Source organism: Oncorhynchus mykiss, chromosome 4 (genome assembly GCF_057628025.1).
Source record: "Oncorhynchus mykiss isolate SJ-2025 chromosome 4, ASM5762802v1, whole genome shotgun sequence".
Taxonomy (NCBI): Eukaryota; Metazoa; Chordata; class Actinopteri; order Salmoniformes; family Salmonidae; genus Oncorhynchus; species Oncorhynchus mykiss.
In genome coordinates, this window is record NC_143025.1 from 38985975 (window position 1) to 38999631 (window position 13657).

A 13657-nucleotide genomic window follows, 5' to 3' on the forward strand; every position below is an offset into this window, starting at 1 on the left:
TAGAAAACATCACATTTGTAATGGAAGAAAAGCCCAAGTGAGTAGACTTGGTGATGTACAGATTACGTGCATGATTTTGAATAGGAAATGTAACAATATAGAAGGAGCACGGTGAGCAGATATCTGATAAATCAGTGAAGATGTGCCCATTATAATAAAAAAGGGACCCTTCAATGACCACCCAATTTGAGATTAGTACAGTTCATTTGTGTGTTCTAAAATGTGCTCTGATTGCATGTCACTTAGCGAAAGCAGGGAAAGACATTGACTTAAACATTATACACACATTCTCCTTCTACATAGCCTACTTTTGTTGAATAAACTAATAATTGGTCAAATGGAAACTATAATATTTTATGTAAATACAAAATATTATATGAACAATGCAGGCTAACCAAGATAGATTTCCAAAGACGAGTTTCAGAGTTTCAAACTATTGTAAAAGCTGCAGATGACCATTCAGCTATTGTAAGGATAGTGGGTAACATGGTGCCGAGTGTCCCCTGCTGAAAGGATCACACACACACACACACACACTCTCTCTCTCTGTTCAGTCACACACACGTTAGTCATCAGTTTCCCGGGCAGAACCCCCAGAAAAAGAGGTTTCCTTGAACAGTGACTCTCCTTGTTACCAGCATCTGCAGTATACAGCTTCCAGCAAGGTTTCACTGTTACTGGAACTGGGAGAGATGGTGTCAAGAATTCAAACTATTCCAATGAAAAACTGATTTAGTAATTCGATAACAGTGGGGTGTGTTGGACTCTGAAAAAATAATACTAACTTTATGAGTATGGGAAGTTTGAAGTTGCACTGTTTATGATAGATAAGCAGTTTTCTCCAGTTGCAGTTTTTTTATTTTTTTATTACCCCTTTTTTCTCCCCAAAATTGTGGTATCCAATTGTTAGTAGTTACTGTCTTGTCTCATCGCTACAACTCTCGTACGGGCTCGGGAGAGACGAAGGTCAAGAGCCATGCGTCCTCCGAAACACAACCCAACCAAGCCGCACTGCTTCTTAACACTTCCAACCCGGAAGCCAGCCGCACCAATGTGTCAGAAACACCGTACACCTAGCGACCTGGTCAGCGTGCACTGCGCCCAGCCCGCCACAGGAGTCGCTAGTGCGTGATGAGACAAGGATATCCCTACCGGCCAAACTCTCCCTAACCAGGACGACGCTAGGCCAATTGTGCGTCGCCCCATGGACCTCCCGGTCCTCCCGGTCGTGGCCGGCTGCGACAGAGCCTGGGCTCGAACCCAGAGTCTCTGGTGGCACAGCTAGCGATGCAGTGCCTTAGACCAGTGTATTGGTCTAAGGCACTGCAACAGAATGGGAGCTCGCGAGATGAGGATGGTTCGTTCGAGGCTAGTTTTTAACCAGGTCACTGTTGGACTTCATAATACATATATACTGTTGGGTCATTCTAACAATTGGTCCCAAAAACATTTTCACCTCATTTTAACATTGTCATAAAGAGCACATGTTCAACGTAATTTAAAAAACAGTTCTTCCTATCTCAATAGGTTAAGTAAAAAGATGACTATAGTAAGTGCCAAATTAAGTAAAAGGCTTGACGATTTCATCTTAAATCAGCAAAGAAAAATCCCCTTGTGATAAGGGGAATGGAAGCTTGTGTGCAAAAGGGAGGGGCAATTGAATGCAAGCTTCACCAAACAAAATGACATCGCTAAAACATTTCTGGCCTGTCTATCTACGGTTAACAGGGTTGACGTGTAATGCTCAACCCACTCAGTTTTCCACCACAAAACAGAAAATGTGCAAAAAGAGTAGAACCAGCTCACCTGCTTTTAAACTAGGACTATTCAATGTTCCATGTTTCTTTTTTAAATATTTAAAATGAGAGTTCAGTAACAGGGTTGACCTTAAAATGAGGGTCACACATAAATGAATCACTAATCAATCACATGAATGCATTTGCATCTTCAGAAATGACTTTGTCAAAGCAACAAAGTAACTAAGGTGTTAGAATTATGGTGTCATTTTTGGTGACTAAATGGGTTGAATTCTTCATAGAAGTAACACGGGGTTGATGGAGGTACATGTCAAAATGCAGAGTTTTGGCACTTTAGCAAGCCTTTATTCATATTCAAATTCAGATGTATTGAATTATCCATGTTGTCTAAATTAAAGTGTACTTTATTTAAAATAACAGGCTTTTACAATGCAATAGTTGTGCACAATTTCTACCTAAAATATCAAAGGGACACAAAAGGCACTTTTCGTGGAACAACCCTGTTGTGAACATCAACAAAATATCAAGAAGGTATTTATGTGTTAAAGGTTCAACGCAACTGTTTTTATCTCAATGTCAAATCATTTCTGGGTAACAATGAAATATACCCAGAATACCTTACTGTGGTTGTTTTTAAATTAAAATGGTGAAAAAAATAAACAAAATAGCTTCTTAGCAAAGGGCAATTTTCCAAGCAGGAATGTTGCTAGAACTGTCAGTTGAGAAAACTGAAAATAAGATGTTATTGGCAGAGAGGTTTGTAACTCTCTTTCTGATTAATCTATTAACTAATTTACCACATGGTGATGTCACCATGGAAGGCCAAAACTCCATCCCCACTAAAACAGGCAGACATTTTGGGCGGTCTTGCCAAACAGCTCTTACATTAAAGGGGCATTATCAATAATAATTTTCAGAATTTCACAGCATTTCTCCAACCTCAGAGTGGAAATATACATATAAAACACAGGAAAATCTAGTTTTTGACTGTACTGGGCCTTTTCATTTATTTAATGTCAACATATTTCATGTTTACACATTTTCAATGTTTACTTTTTTAAATGACACTATGTTTAATGTAGCATAAAGAACAAGATCATTGCTTTTTCATATGTCTTCTGGCTCTGGCCTATGCTAGCTGCCAGTATGACCTATCAACCACCACTGTAGTGAACATGAACGCACACAATGAACATAGACATAATGTGTGTACATAGTATACAAGTACACATTTTTACATAAATAGTTATTTGGACTGAGTTTGGAGTTGACCAAATAGATCTCTGAGAGTATCATTTATTGGGGTACAGTAATGTGAACAAAAACAAAAGGATATAAATAAACCAACCATATAATGTCAAAATATACACCGGAAAATTGTCTCGCAACTCACTGATGTCTCAAGCTCTTGTTTCTGTTGCAGCACCAATGATAAGTTACCACCTACCAACTAAAAATGACAAGTTAAAGCAAAACAATATGGAATTCATATAAATTACTGTAGAAATGACCAAATTTCAAATAAGTACTCTTACAACCGATACAGATCTTGGATGTAACCGGTACATACAACTTGTATAATAACTTGACACGAGCACCTATACTTAGAGGGCATACAAGCAGGAGGTAGAGCACCATCTGTCTAGGGCTGTGTCCGAAAATAGAAGTCTATTCCCTATATACAGTAGTGCACTGTATTTGAGCTCTATGGGACCTAAGTTAAACCAAATGCACTACATAGAGAATAGGGTGCCATTTTGGACACACCCAAGGTGTAAACGTCCAGCCTTGTTGTTCAACAGATTCAAACATGATTCAAACGTGAATAAAAAACAAACAAAATGGCCGCCCGAACTGGTGGTTGACCTTCGATTGATGTTGCAATATGAAATCTCTCACGCTTAATCCACAAGCTATTGCACTCTTAGAAAGTTTTGGTTGGACAGTGTTTCTGTCACAAAGGCCATGGAGCTTTCCTTCGGATAGCTAGGCCCCTTCTGAGGATGGATGAAAGGGTGTTAATGGGGGAGGAGGAGGAAAGGGGTGGGAGGTACAGGATTTGAGTTTGTTTTTGGAGGGTGTCATGTGGATGAGTCCTATCTTGAGTGCAGGGACCAACTTTCCAATGAACCCAAGCAAACTTTTGAAAAACAAAACAAAAAAAACAGACACACGTTATACATTTATTTGACAGATATTTGTATACACTGCTCTCCTGCAGCCATATTACACTAAGATGGCCTAGTTTCCTATGGATTGAGTTCTTCCGCAAATGTCTACCATCGATTGAACAGGGTGTTTGTCACCATGTGGGGGAGTAGACCTGACCAACTCCGCTTGGGATTACATTCTCTTTGGTTTGGGGAGCAGACATTTTGGGTTGCTTAATGCATGCTTGATTTTTTCATAGTTCATATTTTGGACAGGCAGGCTGGCGATGGATGACCTCACAGAAAGCAGACAGGTCCCACCTCGAGGTGTAGCAGGTGATTGGGCTGTGACAATGGTGGTTCCTGTATGTCTACGATGGGGAGCTCGTAGCTGTCCTGAGTATGGAAGAAGAAGCGTGACTGGTGCCAGCTGCCATCTTGGATCTAGAAGGGAAAATATACAACATGAAGCAATTGACACACAATGGTTAATGCTGATCTAGGATCCGTTTTAGTTATTATGAATAAGATTACATGGTCAGGGAGGACCTGATCCTAGATCAGCAATGCTACTTTGAGATGCTTTATGAATACACACCCAGTTCTGAGGTGAAAGAAACATACAGAGGGCAGTGCGTACCAAGCTTCCTGCCATCCAGGACCTATATACTAGGCGGTGTTAGAGGAAGGCCCAAAAACTTGCCAAAGACTCCAGTCACCCAATCCATAGAACGTTCTCTCTGGTACCACATGGCAAGCGGTACCAGAGCGTCATGTCTAGGTCCTTAGCAGCTTCTACCCCCAAGCCATAAGACTGCTGAACAATTAATCAAATGGCAAACCAGACTATTTGCATTGACCCCCCTTTGTTTTTACAATGCTGCTACTCGCTGTTTATTATCTATGCATAGTCACTTTACCCCTACCTGTACATGTACAAATTACCTTGACTAACCCCCGCACATTGACTTGGTATTTAGCTCCCCTCATTATTGTTATTTTACTGTGTTACTTTTTTTTCTCACTTTAGTTTATTTAGTAAATACTTTCTTAACTCACACTTTAAAAAAAATGCATTATTCGTTAAGGGCTTGTAAGTAAGCATTCCACTGTAAGGTCTACTACACCTGTTGTGTTCGGCGCATATGATTAATAACATTTTATTTTATTTTGATATCTCTTCCTCCCTCCGGCTCCTTACCTTGCACTCGTCTGGTAGAGGTTCAAGTAGTGTGTCTGCCTCAAACATCTGTCCGTTCCATCCCCTGAACCTCGGTGGTCTGTCCCGGTACTCCTGTCCTGGGCCGTTAGCGCTGTAGGTGTCTGTAGGGCTGAGGGGCAGATCACTCAGACAGTGGAAGGTGATGTCCTGACTGGCCTCTGTGCTCAGAAGGTGGAGGAACTTCATTTGGACCTTATGTACCCCGAACGAAAGCTGTGGGGCAAGCAAAAGAAGGTTAGGGGATGGAGAATGGACGGGGAGTATCTGCTAATGTATCGCTCTCTGTCCCTCATTTATAATTCCATTTTACAATGAGGAATGTTCCAGTCTGTGTTATTAACCAAAGTACAGGGTTCTTGCTGCAAGCACAATGAGTCAAACATTTGGCTGTAATTGAAGAACACTTAATGATTCAGCAGTTTCTTTCCAGTCATCTAAGCCTCTTTAATGGGTTTCAAGACAGACAAGGTTAGGAAACTACTGCTGGACATGACTGACTTTTATTCATGGAAAAAAAGCTTCCTGATATGATGGAAGACATTGGTATGTATGGCTATGATGACCATTGGTACACATCAAGCAGTGTGTTAGCTCAGCTTTCCAAAATGATGCTGAAAATCGACTGTGTCTGGGGAGAAGTTTACCATATCAAGTGCCCGGACAAAAGAACTTCCAATATTTCGTAAACTCTACTGATTCTTTTTATCACACATAGACACACACACACAGGAACAGAGGCTGCTCTAGGGGTGGAGGTTCCAGTGAAGAAGCAGACACTTTGATACGGTGCAAACTCAGAATGAGGGTGTTTATTTACGGCGGTGAGGTGATGCCGGCGGAAAACTGTACACATCCCAGCAACTTTGAGAAAAGAAACACTTTATATCAGAGTTGTGCCTGTTGTTCACACGCATGTCTGCCCTCTCATTGGCTAGAATGGTCCCACCTGATCTTGACTCCTCCCAGCTGCCATCCATTTTTTGAAGACTTTTCTTTCGATTGTTAGAGCGGCCACTTGAGTATCTGGTTGACATAATGGATAACCTCCCGTCGCAGCAGGAGGCTACGTTTGTAAACAATTATTTTAACTTTACACAGCGATTACCGAAACCTCACTTGAATACTGACATTGATAACAAAAGGCATGATAAGAAACGGGAAATGCAGGGCGACAAACGGACCGGCGCCAAAACCAAAGGAACTGCCGACGAACTCTCCACCGGCGTTTCTCTCGTTTCCAGGCTACATCAGCAACATCGAAGGACAAGGCATCAGACACATATTGCATTCAATAAAGGGACGTGCATTTCATAAACCCACAAACCGTTTCCGCGTGTGGTCGTTTAATATGTAAACACACATACATACTCACACACACACAAACACACACCGCAGGTTGTCAAGATCAATGTGTGTTTGTGCAGATGTGACAGGAATCGAGGAAACGGTGACGGCACCAGCTGGAAATTCATGGCCATTTCGCATGAAAGTGGCAATAACAATTGACCAAAACTTGTACAATACTGCTGAGGTTTGCAGAGGAAAAGAATGACAGATGTGTTAGTGGAAATGCCCCTGTGCCTCTGTGGTTGTGCCATTGCAACCAGGCACATGTAAATGTGTTCAACTTTAAAACCTAGGAGAAGAAAAAAATAAAAATAAAATAATAATAATAATCGGTCTTTTGAATGAATACTGCTATGGATCTGCTGGAGACCCTGTGATGATGGAGTGCAGTATTGGGAGTGCAGAGCTAGATTACCTTGTTAGAAGCTACTGGGTGGAGACAAGTCTGCCCGCCTGCAGTGAAGTTACAAAAGACCACAATGGCGTCTGACTGACATCCCAGGTTAGGGTCGATCCAGAACAGTCCTATAGGCACCGCAACATCCAAACCCAGAGAGAAAGAACACAGTCATACGAATAACAAATACTTGCTATTCTACTAAATAGACGTTTGTAGATTATTCATAGAACGTTGATTGATGGAGATTGGGACAAAGTGTCCATGACATCTGGATAAGTTATGTGAAGCAGTTTTAGGAGGTTTTCACCATCAGAGAGCTGGTGTTGGCAGTCCAACAGGTCCTTACAGAACCGTGCTGGGTTCTCCCGGGTTCCTAACGGCTTCTTCATGCTCTCGATCACACCACTCAGGTAGCGCAGGGTCTTAAAGATCTCTGCGTTGTGGTCTGGGAGGGACATCTCGGTGTTCTGGTAGGTCTAGGTTAGCAGGGTTAGCATTGTTCACACAGGCCATAGTGTTGCAGCAAAGGAAGAGGTTAGAGGACAAAGCCATAGAGACAGCCAAACCAAAGCATGGACACATGGATGGAACACGCATGCAGTGGATCAAACATGAATACATGCAGACACATGCATACACAAGTGTGCATGCCCAGAAACACAAGTGTGCATGCACAGAAACACAAGTGTGCATGCACAGAAACACAAGTGCTCATGCACAGAAGCACAACTCGTACTCATCCACAGAAACCCCATGACATACAATGTTTTGGAAAAGTTGCATTGATGTTTTTATGATGTGTGCCAAGCAAAGTGTTTTTTTTTGTACATGTGTACCAATCAATTAAATGAGGTTTATTTGGAGGCATGTTCCCACACATGTGGAAAGGCAGAGTATAAAATAGCAAAAAACAAGAACAGAAAGATTTTTGTTAATATTTTTTTTATTGTAAAATCAACACTTAACAGTAACTGTATTTACAGTGGATGTTGACTTCAGTTATCTCATTTTAAAATGTGCAATATGTTGAGTGCTTTACCTCTGTCCTTAAGTCACCATTGGACTCCAACGGAGAGTTATACTCGATTCGTCTCTGAGGACACACAGAAGAGCAGTACACCAGGACCTGTTTCAACAAATCTACAAATTCTTCAAAGTAGTGGGGGGAATATTAATCAATGTTATTAAAAGTCCTTCCCTGATTACCACGTAGTGTACATATTGCTTAAACAGAAATGCAATGACATTTCAGCTTTACTGTTTTAATTTCATGGTTATAGTTCTAAATGGCTGTTGAAAGCAGCTCAGACAGGGAAGGAAAGGCCACACAGATAATGCTCTGCTACTATGCTACCGCTGGCCCTGCAGCCATGAGACTGTTGCTTCTTCTCATTCCTTCAAAAGCCTTATCTAAGCTTAGGCTGGCACCAAGCCTAGGACAGAGACTGAGAGAGTGTGGGGGGGGAGGGGGGTAGAGAGATACACAGAGAGAGAGAGGGAGATACAGAGAGAGAGAGACTGAGAGAGAGAGAAAGACAGACAGACAGAGAGAGACAGAGAGAGACAGAGAAAGAGAGAGAGAGAGGAAGATATATATATAGAGAGAGAGAGAGACAGAGAGAGAGAGACAGAGAAAGAGAGAGAGAGAGGTGCCTTAGGGCGAGCATATTTGACACACTCCAGATTTCTGATGGCCAGATTTTGTGTGAAACTCAGCGAGATACCTTGCCCTTACCCTATCCTGTCTTCCTGCTATTCTCTCTAAGCCAGCTAAACACCTCCAGTCTTTCTGGCAATGAGGACTGGCAACTTCAGTGCAACTGCCCCCACACACCCATACCTGACCTCTCCTCTAATCTCTACGTGACAAGTGCACTCGTAACCAACAGGAACAGTTTAGTTTAGGTGAATAATGTCAATATAGAAACGTTGGCCTGAGTGTTTATAACTGACTATAAATCACCTACATAAATAGCTTACATAATGGATGTAAGATATACAATGGCTAAACAGTGGGTTCCAGACAAAGAGAAATGATCTATCTAAATGATTATGTAATTGATTGACCATCGGTGGATACTTACAGCCAGGCCAGGAGCACCTGGGAGACCCTGGGAGAGAGAACACAGACCGTATTTGGACAGAAACACAAAATAAACAGAACTGTCAAGCAAACACAACTCCGGTAGGTAGTATAAAGGGATATTGAAGCTGGTAACCCGCCGCTCCCTACAGACTTCCCCACAGGCAGCTTGGGAGTTTAAACCGGCAGCCCTACGGCTACCGGCCCACCTCTCTAACCTTAAGGCTACCGCCTCACTAAGAGAGGTTAGGACATAATGTAGTAATGGAAGGGGAACACTTACTCTGGGACCTGGATGTCCCTGTGGTCCCTGGGGTCCCTGAGAAACAAACACAACATCATGGTGTTACAATGGCGGGTGACAACACAATGTTTAGCATATCTGATGCACCTGCAGTACTCTATCAACTTCACACAAAGATTGAATATGTGTTGATATAAACATTATACTTTTGAGATATACCTGTTTTAAACAAATCCTATCATTACATAATTCATGAAGTACAGTCAGAAGAGTTGAAGAGCTGCAGTCAGTATCTGGGGCTCTGCTTGTGTTTCTGTAATGGAGCTCTATCGCCCCCACTGGCTGATGAGGGAACTGACACCACACTACTACAACAGCAGCAGCGGCAGCAGCCTTCAGCAGGGCAGCTGCTTCTTATTAGTGTGTGTGTCTCTCTCTACTGTGTGTGCAACTGTCTATGAGTCTGAGAAGCTTAAAACAGTTCACTTGGCAGAGTGGGAGCCGTAATAGAGAACAGTATATACAATAACCCCCACAGAAGATCCCAGCGCTAACACTATGACACAGCATTTCCTGCACACTGTTTACATGAGAGGCAGAAAGTACAGTAAGGCCCCATGCGTGGCTCGCTGTGCACTGGAAATCACTCTGCAACAGCTACCTTCCTCATGATCCTACCCAGGCACTGTGGCCGTCTGCTTTTAACCTCGGAATACACTGACCGTCACGCAAGTTCACGCAAAGCAAACAAGGTCACGGAATTAATGGGATCATTTGTCTACACACGCGCACCGTGCAGGAGGTGTCATCTTTAGTTGCCCATTTAAACACCTACACATCAACTTGTGGTTTTCCTAATGCTTACTGAGTGTAATGGATTATATGACTATGCAGACTTCTCACCATTTCCCCGCGGCTTCCCTTTGGCCCCCTCGGTCCCTTTGAAAGAGAGAATATTACTTTTGAATACAGTGGTTTCTTTTCAAAAGTACAGGTGCCCTCGGTTCTTTTAACTCTTTTGTTACTGTAGTATAATGCCCCTCAAATAAACACAAGTAAACAGACCTGTAACACACCACCAGGTAAGTGTGACTAGATTGGACAGATCACATAAAAATGATGGAAACGAACACCTGAGGTTTGACCTTGATTGATTTATAGTTTATGGCTGAGGAGTCATGAATTGACACGCTCTCTCTCTCTCTAGTCTAGAAAGTTGTCTTGACTTTGACAACAGAGCGGATTATCAATTCATTTTGGTATATTTTGGCCTGACAGTTACGGACAGTTGAAGCGGGAGGTAGCCTAGTGGTTAGAGCGTTGGGCCAGTAACCGAAAGGTTGCTGGATCAAATCCCTGAGATGACAAGGTAAAAAAAATCTGTAGTTCTGCCCAGAACCCACTGTTCCCCAGTAGGCCGTCATGGTAAATAAGAATTTGTTCTTAACTGACTTGCCTAGTTAAATAAATGTTACCGTTCAAAAAAAATATCAACACATCAACACAGAGAAAGGATAGTGCCCAATCTTAGAACAGATCATTTAACCTGTCTCTCACATGCAGTCACTGTGTATAGAGTCAAATTGGCAGATAGACATTTCACAAGCACACACATGGACACGTGCTCACACACACTGGACCTACAGGTTTCCCCATTGGGCCAATCATCCCTTCTGGACCAACAGGTCCACTGAAACCCTGAAACAGACACATAGAGGAGAGATCAGCACACACACCACGTATATACATAATGTATTGCAACAGTAAGTGCTAATGCTGTACTTACCAGAATGCCAAGAGGACCTTTAGGACCAGGTATGCCTTTGAAACCCAAATCTCCATCTGGTCCCTATGAAAAACCCAGAACACAGTCTTTTGTTATTAACAACCCTTTTGTCAGTGGAGGGAATAGAATAGCTCATTGAGAGCAGGCGAGGGTGATCAATGTCTGTGGTGATCTCTCAGAGCCTCTGACTCACCTTAGGTCCTGGAAAACCAGTGAAGCCAACCATCCCCAGGTCTCCCGACTCCCCCTGCAAGCCAGAGACACACACACACACACAGGCACACGCACACACACACACACACTCTGATGCAACTGGACCACAAATGAAACACGCAACTCAACCACAAGACAAAGACACTCTGATATAACTGAACCACAAATTAAACACACAGCTCAACCACAAGACAAAGACACTCTGATATAACTGAACCACAAATTAAACACAAGACAAAGACACTCTGATATAACTGAACCACAAATTAAACACACAGCTCAACCACAAGACAAAGACACTCTGATATAACTGAACCACAATACCAACATAGAACCAAAAAACAAATACACTCTCACTGAACCACAAATTGCTCTGACAACTGAAAAAACCTCTTGCTGCCTCAAAAATGGAGTGTGCACTGTAAAGTTTGTAAGCTATGTTATGAAACCATTTAACCTAGTTTGTTTCCCCTCACGCTAATCCCCCTCCCTGATACAGTATGTGTTCCAGACAGGGGTTTGGTCTCTGGTTTGGTCTCTGGTTGCCCTCTCATCCATTACCCTGTATAACTCCAAGGAACCCGCAGATCCCTCACACAAAAACTGCGGCTCAAGGTCTTACTGTAGACCGTAGCACATTGGGGCCTAACTGTCTGAGCAACCCTTAGGTCTGTCTGCCTGTCTGTCTATCTTTCCTCAGCAGTAACACAAAAAAAGCTACGTGTTTGCACAGTTCAATCATTCACATCCTTCAGCCGGGTCCATTTTCTCTAACCAAGAGGTTTGGCCTTGAAACTCTCTCCCCTGAAATACGCACGGTAAGGTGATCCAACCGTAGGGAGCTTGAACCAGGTCTCTATTTCACCAGCAGCAATGGAGGTGGTGGCGCGAAAGAGAGATGTCGGGAGCGATGGAGGGAAAGGGGAGGGATGGAGGGTGTTTTTTTGGGGCGAGTGATATAAGAAAAATGGAGCACCTTGTTTTTTGGTCCCTGGAGTGAGAGTCGGGTAAGTCTCACATAAGCCGGCCTTGCCAAGCGGAATGGTTCCATTCCTGGTCTCACCTAGATCATTTGTAACTCGTCGACTCGGGTGGAAAACTGTGAGCGACGCACATTTTTGACCCCAGCACAGAGCCCCTACGGCTATATATAGAGCTTCCAGGTAATAAAGAATGTATGTGATAGGGTTATTAACCCAGGGCAACAGAGCAGAGAGAATAACTAAACGCCTTATTATGAGCTCATCTTTGAATTGTTGTCAAAGCAGTACATAAAAAAACCAACCCTCTATGATATATATCTATTTTTTTTTATTTAACCAGGTAGGCCAGTCGAGAACAAGTTCTCATTTACAACTGCGACCTGGCCAAGATAAAGCAAAGCCGTGCGACACAGACAACACAGTTACACATGGGATAAACCAAACGTACAGTCAACAACACAATAGAACATCTGTATACAGTGTGTGCAAATGAAGTAAGGAGGTAAGGCGATAAATAGGCCAATAGTGGCGAAGAAACTACAACTTAGCAATTAACATTGGAGTGATAGATGTGCAGATGAGGATGTGCAAGTGTACGTGCAAGTAAATATAGTACCTCAACACATTGCTTAAACCTTTGGTGAGCTGTTGATGTCAAATATATGAATCTTTTAACAAACTGTGACCAGTTAGAAGGCAGTTGGCGATATTCTAAAATGACTGGATGGATGTGGAGCACTCACTGGTTGTCCTTTGAGTCCTGGGTCTCCTATTCTGCCTTGGTCTCCGGACGACCCCTCCATGCCTTTGATTCCTGGGGTTCCCCTCTCTCCTGCCAAGCCAGGCTCCCCCTGGAAACAGCACATAGAGGTCAGGGGTCAGAGGTTATAGGATAGGGTAGGCCTGGTCCCAGATCTGTTTGTGCTGTCCTGCCAACTCCATTAGTCATTGTCATGCCAAACATCATAGGAGTTGGTTATATAGTACAGATCTAAGGCTAGAGTAAGACTGTAAGGTTGATGGTGGTACGATGGTACTGATACGATGGTACTGGTACCTTCTCTCCAGCAGGCCCCCTTTCTCCGACCAACCCAGGCAGACTAAGTTCCCCCCTGGGACCAGGTAGTCCTGCTACCCCCTCTTGCCCCACGGTGCCCCGCTGACCCTGAGGAAAGAAAGCACAGAGACACAGTCAACATGGGCACACCAAATTTAAACTCGTTGACATGCTGAAAGGAAAGCATGAAAAAGCCTGCTAAACAAATGGTATGTGTAGCCAGTGACTAAGTACAAGTGACATTTAAATCAGCACTGATTCATGGGCCAGGTTCTGTATTTGAAAAGTCTAATAAATACCTAATGAATACGATATTGATCAACTTGTCTGTCTGTGTCTGAAAAGAGACATTGGCGTTGACAGTCAGACATTTATTTGACAGTCAGCCACAGGCTTTTTTTTGTTGGTATTTTAT

The 13657-nt window shown here is 42.9% G+C and overlaps 1 protein-coding gene across 3 annotated transcripts in view; it reads right to left on the reverse strand.

The window, feature by feature from the left end:
* Window positions 1–2080: 2080 nt before the first annotated feature.
* LOC110521790 (uncharacterized) overlaps window positions 2081–13657 on the reverse strand; it is a 188097-nt gene continuing 176520 nt past the window's right edge. For 2 of the 3 annotated variants that reach the window (XM_036968553.2, XM_090231959.1), the window contains 13 exons: window positions 13243–13350; window positions 12929–13036; window positions 11183–11236; window positions 10990–11052; window positions 10848–10901; window positions 10107–10142; window positions 9243–9278; window positions 8961–8987; window positions 7916–7969; window positions 7184–7352; window positions 6892–7001; window positions 5109–5342; window positions 2081–4351 (listed from right to left, as the gene is read on the reverse strand). In XM_036968553.2, the coding sequence (XP_036824448.2) occupies window positions 4205–4351; window positions 5109–5342; window positions 6892–7001; window positions 7184–7352; window positions 7916–7969; window positions 8961–8987; window positions 9243–9278; window positions 10107–10142; window positions 10848–10901; window positions 10990–11052; window positions 11183–11236; window positions 12929–13036; window positions 13243–13350 (1200 nt within the window). In that variant the 3' untranslated portion in view covers window positions 2081–4204. Of the gene's footprint in view, window positions 4352–5108; window positions 5343–6891; window positions 7002–7183; window positions 7353–7915; window positions 7970–8960; window positions 8988–9242; window positions 9279–10106; window positions 10143–10847; window positions 10902–10989; window positions 11053–11182; window positions 11237–12928; window positions 13037–13242; window positions 13351–13657 lie in introns of those variants that run through there. The other variant, XR_016495247.1, reaches the window with a different exon arrangement.